The sequence below is a fragment of the Palaemon carinicauda genome, chromosome 19 (assembly GCF_036898095.1).
Source record: "Palaemon carinicauda isolate YSFRI2023 chromosome 19, ASM3689809v2, whole genome shotgun sequence".
NCBI classification, from domain to species: domain Eukaryota; kingdom Metazoa; phylum Arthropoda; class Malacostraca; order Decapoda; family Palaemonidae; genus Palaemon; species Palaemon carinicauda.
Window position 1 is genome coordinate 51,072,491 of NC_090743.1, and position 8,227 is coordinate 51,080,717.

The 8,227-nt window shown below is 35.4% G+C and overlaps 1 protein-coding gene across 1 annotated transcript in view; it reads right to left on the bottom strand.

The window, feature by feature from the left end:
* Positions 1-837: 837 nt before the first annotated feature.
* The window catches only part of LOC137658635 (fez family zinc finger protein erm-like), a 119,219-nt gene continuing 111,829 nt past the window's right edge, over positions 838-8,227 (bottom strand). Inside the window, 3 exon segments of the mRNA XM_068393567.1 lie at positions 838-4,463; positions 5,306-5,412; positions 5,872-6,230. Coding sequence (XP_068249668.1) covers positions 3,878-4,463; positions 5,306-5,412; positions 5,872-6,230 — 1,052 coding nt within the window. The 3' untranslated portion in view covers positions 838-3,877.

Consider the following 8,227-nt stretch of genomic DNA (forward strand, 5'->3'; position numbering starts at 1 on the left):
ATTAGGAGTAGTAATGTGTCTAGTGTTTCTTATTTAAACCCGTGTTTAGATTTAGGTTAAAGGTCTATATATAATATAGGAAATTCAGAACATTTTCTTCATTAACAATGTATGATATATATATCGAATACATAGATAACTGATACGGATTTTAATAAAGTTATGAGTTTCTACAGAAAAGCAACACCGTTTTTTTCAGTCACAGCCCACTCGGTGTGCTGTAATTTCCATGTCAACAGATAGGAATAATCTACAAATTCCCATAACAGCAGTGTAACTTTGATCATATAGTTTCTGTGTCTGAAAGTGATTTAGAGATTCTGCCAACAAAACCTTAGATGCCAAATAACCTCATGTGTGTTCGAAATCGTTGGATTACATATCAGGAGATGAAATTGCCGCCAACTGAGTTTTCAACTGAACTTCTGGTTCTCACTAGCGGACAGCAGGTGGTTGTTGAGGTAGGCTAAGTTTGCCGTCTGGTTGTCACTCGGTAAGACACTATAGTGTATATAGACCTTTATGAAGCATTTATTGGTACTTGAAAGATAATAGATGGTGACTGCTAACGTTTACGTAATCCTGAAAAGGGTAAATCTCCACTTTCTAAAACCAGAGATGACCTAAAAGGCAAAGTGGTTCTAAATAATATCACCCGAAATACCTAATGATTCGTCTTTTTAAGTATGTTAAAGGGCGCATCGAATATTTTTTTTTAACTCAACAGGTATGACATTAACGGTGTGTCAACGGTGGTTTTGACTTACTCTACGTACGGCTTTAGGTTGACATTTAAATTTGAAAAGGCTCTACACTGAAACGGGGAATAAGGTTTTTTGTGTGTACTTTATTGACATTATATTATCGCTTTGGACAATAGTTACACTTGTCTTTATAATCATACATCTCTAATCTAGATGATTCATTTGGGATACAGCGGTGAAAGGGAGAAAGGAGTTAAAGGTAGTGATACAATAATAATGATGATAATAATGACAATTATAAATAAAAATTGTAATATACTAGTAGATAGTAGTATGGGCATAGATTACTTGAAAAGTAGTCTATGAGGACGGGGAAGGAATTAGAAAGGAAAAAGACGAAAATTATAAACAAGTAGAATTTGTAATAATAGTAGTAATGATCATGATAATGATAGTGATAACAGCCAGAGAAAATATGAAGGTACAATTTACGTCAAAAGATCTTTAATTTTGCTGTACAGATTGTTTTTTTTTTCTCATTACCCATATAACCATACTATATACCAACATACAATTATATATACACACTATACACGTAATGTACAACTTGTTGTAACAACCGCTTGACTAGACAATAAAACTATCAACTATTCCCTTCATCACATTTATACTCACAACATAACAATATTCACTATCTTGTCTGTAAACAACAGTCACTATATATTGCCTGGAAATCATATGCGCTATTTTGCCTGTAATTATTAGTCACTATCACTGTAAATGATATTCACTATTCCTGTTTTTAAAAAAAATCCTTTACTACTTTAGTTGCAAACAGAAAAATTCCAAGTATTTTGCAATGAATTAGTTTACCCTTGTTTATTGCAAATAATTACCACTTTTACGTGTAAAGCTATTCAGAATTTTATTAGAAAATTTAAGAGATCAATATTGCTCACTTGATGTAATTTTATAAATGTAATTCCTTTTTTTTTATGAATTTTCACTATAACATCTCTTTCATCTTGTTTACATATTGTAGTCTATATATTATAGTTTATGCGAGATCAACTTTCATTCCAAGCTACGGTCTGCTGTTCTTGTTTGCAAATACACTATCATCTATCCAGTGAAGTGAGGCACCGCTTGCATCTATTTCGTTTGCAAATACATTGTCCTGGACTGTACTCGTTCAAGTCAATTTCCAATTACGTTTTGCATTTTCAATGAAGACAGGAATACTTCCCCATCATTCATTGTTCATATTTATCTTCGTTAATATCGCCAAATAACATCAATCATTAAGTACGCGCTCAGTTGCCGGAATTTTTTTTTTCTTTTTTTTTCATGTTGAATCCAAAAACCCACTGATTTCTTCAAACTCTAGATCGCAGATACTTGTGGGAGAAAAAGGATTTGCTTTTCCTAATGATCATCTCACTCCACCATGATTACGCCTTTAATGAGAGCATTTTTCGACTAATGGCGTCTTTTAGGTATCGCAAGAGGACATTTCCCCAACATGATAATTATAATTTCTCATTCGATAATTATCCGATTATCATTAGTATTCCCCACTCTCCAGACGTCGAGAGAGAACGAAGGGTCCGTAAATATTCATAATCATCTTATTATCGACAATGCACTTTGATTAAAAACCCTGCTTATGGATTCCCTTACCTGAATCCCGCAAGCGGTCTCATTATTGGATTGTTTTTTTAAGAAATTACCGCATCGAGCCCGTGGGCTTGCAAGCTTTTACCACAGAAGCGGAGACTGAAGAGTTAGTTGCACGACGTTGTTCGCGGGTCCTTGGCGTGGCTGGGATGTCGCATGGAGGTTTTTCTTTTTATTTTTATTTTTTCTTATTTTGACGTGGGTTTTTCTTTCCTACACTGACAATAAAATGTTATCTTTTTGTTTATTTTTTTGTTTGTCAACGATCGAACGATATTATCATTTAGAGTACTAAAATAAAGATACATTCGTTATATTTGTCAACGTGTTGACTTATGGAAATTGCTGTTTTTCCTTTTATTTTTTGAAAAGTTAGTTATTAATTCTTTTCCCTGTGCGTATGGAAACTTTATTTTCAAAGGTTGAATTCATGTTCAAACCCAATGGCAAAGAGATCCCATTTTGACCTTACCCACGTCAATGAAATTAGGTATAAATATGTATACGAGTTTTTATTCACATTGATACTTCTTATATACATTAGTTTCGTGTGCGAGACTAGAACGTGTTTAACACTGGGTCGGTTTATTGTCGTCACTGATATTTTCTTTCACAGTTAAAAAATATATATTCTTTGGCTTTTCATCGAAGGTGTCACCACAAGATGCAATGTTCATAACCTCCCATGACATATTTTAGCTCTCGTGATATGGGACTTCGTAATCGTATAATAATCTGCCTTATTCCAAGACTTACTCTGGATATGCCCTGACTGATTATTTCTATGGTACCTGGTTTTTGAAGTTTCCTCGTGAGGCGTGAGGTTGGACTTATTTGCTTCCTTCTTTGCTGCATGATGACCACTTGGCCAGCAGGCTTTGGGTGATGCGCTCACTGAAGTTGGTAGATCCAGTCAATCACCTTGATCAGTTAGACTTTGCTCTGGAAGTTCATAGTTCTCTTTAGATATTTCAGTCCTTTGTGCATGTGAAAATTTTGGAGGTTGACTTTGGTCGTTTCCAAAGTTTGAAGTCCCTGTAATATTTTCTTGAGGTCATTTTATGAATAATTTTATATATTGGTCTACAGTAGCTGCTCTGAGGGAAAAATGGAGCTTTACTGTTCTTATTTTTTTTTTTTTCTAAAACCTATTGAGTAGGTGTATTATATAAGTCTTTGTTATAGTTTTCTAACATTTTAGTTAAGTTATATTGGATATAATTGTTTTGTTGAGACACGTTGAAATGTTGCTGATCAAATTCTAAAATTAGGCCCCTCCCCTTGACCATCATCTTTAATCGAAATATAGTTGCTGATCAGAACAATGACTGCTTCTTGCTCACTATGGTTTTCATCCCACACGATAAAGGACAGAGTAGTCGTTAGCGGAGGCCAATAAACATCATCGAGCACAGGAAATCTGAGCATCTGCGTCAGGAAGTGCTTGTGGAGGTCGTGCTTGTAGTCGAGGAGGCTAGTTGGCCCAGCAGTAGCCATCAGCCCAGCAGAGAGGGGATCTTGTGGAGGAAAGGTGATGCCGAGGACACGGGCAATGCTGGGGGAGCTATCAAGAAGGGGTTCATGAAGTGGGCGGGTATGGGCGGTGGCATGGCCGGTGGTGGGTGTGATAGCGAGCCGAGGGTGGCCATAGTCGGGTTAGGGCCTCCTCCGCCTATGAGCGACGGCAACACTGAAAACTGCCGAGGGAGCGATTGAGAAGTTGACGTGACGATGCCGCCGACGTCGGCCGCTCCTGGGGACGCCGAAGGGGAGGACGTGTAAGACGTGCTGTCGTGGAGTTTTCTCATGTGTTTCTTGAGGTCAAAGTTCCTGCAGAAGCCCTTGCCGCAGATGGAGCACTGGAAGGGCTTCTTGTCGTTGTGCGTGTGCATGTGAAAAGTGAGGTTGTAGATCTGGTGGAAGGCCTTGTTGCAGACGTGGCACTTGTAGGCCTTCTCGCCGGAGTGGGTCAGCTTGTGGTTCTTGTAGTTCCCTTTCTGGTGGAAGCCCTTCCCGCAGAATTCGCAGACGAAGGGCTTGTAGCCCTGGTGGATTCTGACGTGGGTGTTCAGGGTTGAAGACCTAGTGGGTGGGGGAAAAAAGGACATTAATTTTGTTGAAGAATTTTTTTTTTCAAAATAAAGAAAAAAATAAAAACTTATCAGAATTTTGTTTACTTGTAAAAATTAGTTCATTTTCACTTTTAAACATTTCAATAATTCCTGCGGTATTAAGGCATTTGAATATTTTCACTGATTCGTAGATTTTTACCAATGATAACTGATATTTCTTATGCTATGTTGAAGGTGTGTTTTTTCCCTTTGAAAACTTCGTAATTTTAAGTAATATAAACATGGTATATTGTCCAGTATTTCAATGTTTTCAGACAACTGTTTCTTTATTTGTACAAAGACCAAAAATCATAACAGCGTTTTGATAAAAGATGAATTCATATTTAGATAAAAATGTCAAACATCGTCGATTAATTTTGTCGAATGTTGTCGAACATCGACTTACGTCACTATCAAACGTCTTTGTCGATCGTTATCGAAATGACACCCTCAGACTGCTTCAAAGTAGATGTTTATATTGATGTAATTTTCAGTTGGGTTCCTGACAGGTTTTTGAAGCTCCTATTTTGGAGGGTGCGGGGAGATGTCCCAAGAAGTCTCTAAGCATCAGTACAGACAAAACATTTCTTCTTTTATGAAGTCATTGCGATTTAACTCAGGCTACCCATTTATACCGGGTAATTAGGTTGTATCTCGACAACATTTGTTCGAAAATTTATTGTTCTAATCCAAATTATTTAATCCTAAGGAGGTAAATGGACAGATTCTTTATCCATAGCCGACTATCTTAAAAAAAGTTAATATTTTGTTTGTGAAAAAGCCATAGATGTAATTATGTTTAGAGGCACTCACCTATTGAATGCCTTTCCGCAAGTCTGGCACTTGTGCGGTTTCTCCGACGTGTGGATGATTTTGTGGCGACACAGAGTGGAAGCCTGGCGGAAGCCTTTGCCACAGACCTGTCAGAAGATTATAAAATGAGTCTTATTAGTGACGGTCAGGGTTGATAAGGACGGTAGGTGGATGGATGTGTTGAGGAGGGATAGGATTGAGGTGGGGCTGGGGGAAGAGGAAGCAAGGATGAGAAATAGATAGAAAAAGTTAACTCGAAAAGCCGACCATGCTAGACAGTGGGACTAATAAGGTCGAAAGAAGGGCGGTGGATTTAATGAATACGATAACTGTTAGTAGTGGAATATGACAACAACAATAATAATAATAATAATAATAATAATAATAATAATAATAATAATAATAATAATAATAATAATAATAATAATCTTTATTTCAGGGTAGCATATGATTTTATGAAGTTTACCTATTTAATTAGTTTATCAACGACTTTCAGCTCTCTCGCTCTCTCTCTCTCTCTCTCTCTCTCTCTCTCTCTCTCTCTCTCTCTCTCTCTCTCTCCTTACCTTACAAACGAAAGGCCTCGCTCCCGTATGAACGGGCATGTGTCGCGTCAGATTGTAATGTGCATTGAAGATCTTCCCACATTCGGGACACGTAAAGGTCTTCTGGGGCTTCCCCCCGACCACTCCTGCCCCACTCCCACCGGTCGTCTTCTTACTCGAGGGGGAGGTCATGCCATTACTGCTGCCGTCGGACTCCGCTGTAAGGCTCGAGGTCACGCTCGAAGTTATCTCTCCTCCGGCGGGGCCTCCGTCTCCTCCTCCACCTCCTCCTCCTCCTCCAACACCTCCTCCTTGACTGGATGCAGATGGTTGATGCTGTAGTGTCTGGGCTTGGCTCGATGAGGACGATTCTGTTTTGACTTTTGGAGAAATTGTAGAATTTAAGTTATTGTAATTCAGTAGAATGTACGGATTTTTTTTTTATTATATTGTATTGTAAAGTAGGGAATTTCATAATATAATTCATTCCATTACTTTACAAAGTAGGGAATTCTATCTTCTACTGTTGTAGAAAATACTGAATTTTATATGACTCCTGCAGAATAGGCGGAATTTAATCTTATATTTCAATAGAAAATGCGGAATTTTATCTGATACTCCTGTAGAAAGGCGGAATTTAATCTTATACTTCAGTATGTAATACGGAATTTTGTATGACTCAGGCAAGAAATGCGGAATTTAATATTATACTTCAATAAAAAATACGGAATTTTATCTTATACTTCATAGAAAATACGGAATTTATTCTGATGCTCATGCAGAAAATACGGAATTTAATATTATACTTCAGTAGAAAATACGGAATTTTATCTGATACTCCTGTAGAAGATGCGGAATTTAATATCATACTTCAGTAGAAAATACGGAATTTTATTCTAATACTTCATTAAAAAATACGGAATTTAATCTGATAATTAGGTAGAAAATATGGAATTTTATCTGATACTCGTGTAGAAAATACTGAATTTAATCCTATACTTCAGTAGGAAATACGGAATTTCATTCTAATACTTCAGTTTAAAATATGGAATTTAATCCTAGTACTTCAGTAGAAAATACGGAATTCGATATCATACTTCAGTAGAAAATATGAAATTTTATTCTAATACTTTAGCAGAAAATGCGAAATAATATTCTAGTACTTCAATTGTAAATACAGAATTTTATTCTAATACTTCAGAAGAAAAGCGGAATTTTATTCTAATACTTCAGTAGAAAATGCGGAATTTTATTCTAATACTTCGGTAGAAAATACGGAATTTAATCTTATACTTGAGTAGAAAATACGGAATTTTATTCTATTATTTTAGCAGAAAATGCGGAATTTTATTTTAATACTTCTGTAGAAAATACTGAATTTTATTCTAATACTTCAGTAGAAAAGAGGAATTTTATTCTAATACGTCAGTAGAAAATACGGAATTTTATTCTAATGCTTTAGTAGAAAATGCGGAATTTTATTGCAATTCTTCAAATGAAAATACGGAATTTTATTCTAATACGTCAGTTAGAAATGCGAATTTTATTCTAATACTTCAGTAGAAAATGTGGAATTTTCTTCTAATACTTCAGTAGAAAATACGGAATTTTATTCTAATACTTCAGTAGAAAATGCGGAATTTTATTCTAATACTTCAGTAGAAAATGTGGAATTTTATTCTAATACTTCAATAGAAAATGTGGAATTTTCTTCTATCACTTCAGTAGATAATACGGAATTTTATCTTATACTTCAGTAGAAAATACAGAATTTTATTCTAATACTTCAGTACAAAATGCGGAATTTTATTCTAATACTTCAGTAGAAAATGCTGAATTTTATTCTAATATTTCGGTAGCAAATGCAGAATTTTATTCTAATACTTCAGCAGAAAATGTGGAATTTTATTCTAATACTTCAGCAGAAAAGGCGGAATTTTATTCTAATACTTCAGCAGAAAATACGGAATTTTATTCTAATACTTCAGCAGAAAATGCGGAATTTTATTCTAATACTTCGGTAGCAAATACGGAATTTTATTCTAATACTTCCGTAGAAAATGTGGAATTTTATTCTAATACTTCAGCAGAAAATGCGGAATTTTAGTCTAATACTTCAGCAGAAAATGCGGAATTTTATTCTAATACTTTGGTAGCAAATACGGAATTTTATTTTAATACTTCAGTAGAAAATACGGAACTTGATCTAATACTGCAGTTGCAATTTCGGAAGTTTATTTTTACACTAGTGGGCATTACGTTTTTTTTTTTTTTTACTTTGGCATATGTTGCAAATTTTTTTTTACTTGCAGAAATTCATGCCATCATTATTAAGGCTTGTACTATCTCGTAAATTGAATTAGTAGATAAGCAAAGA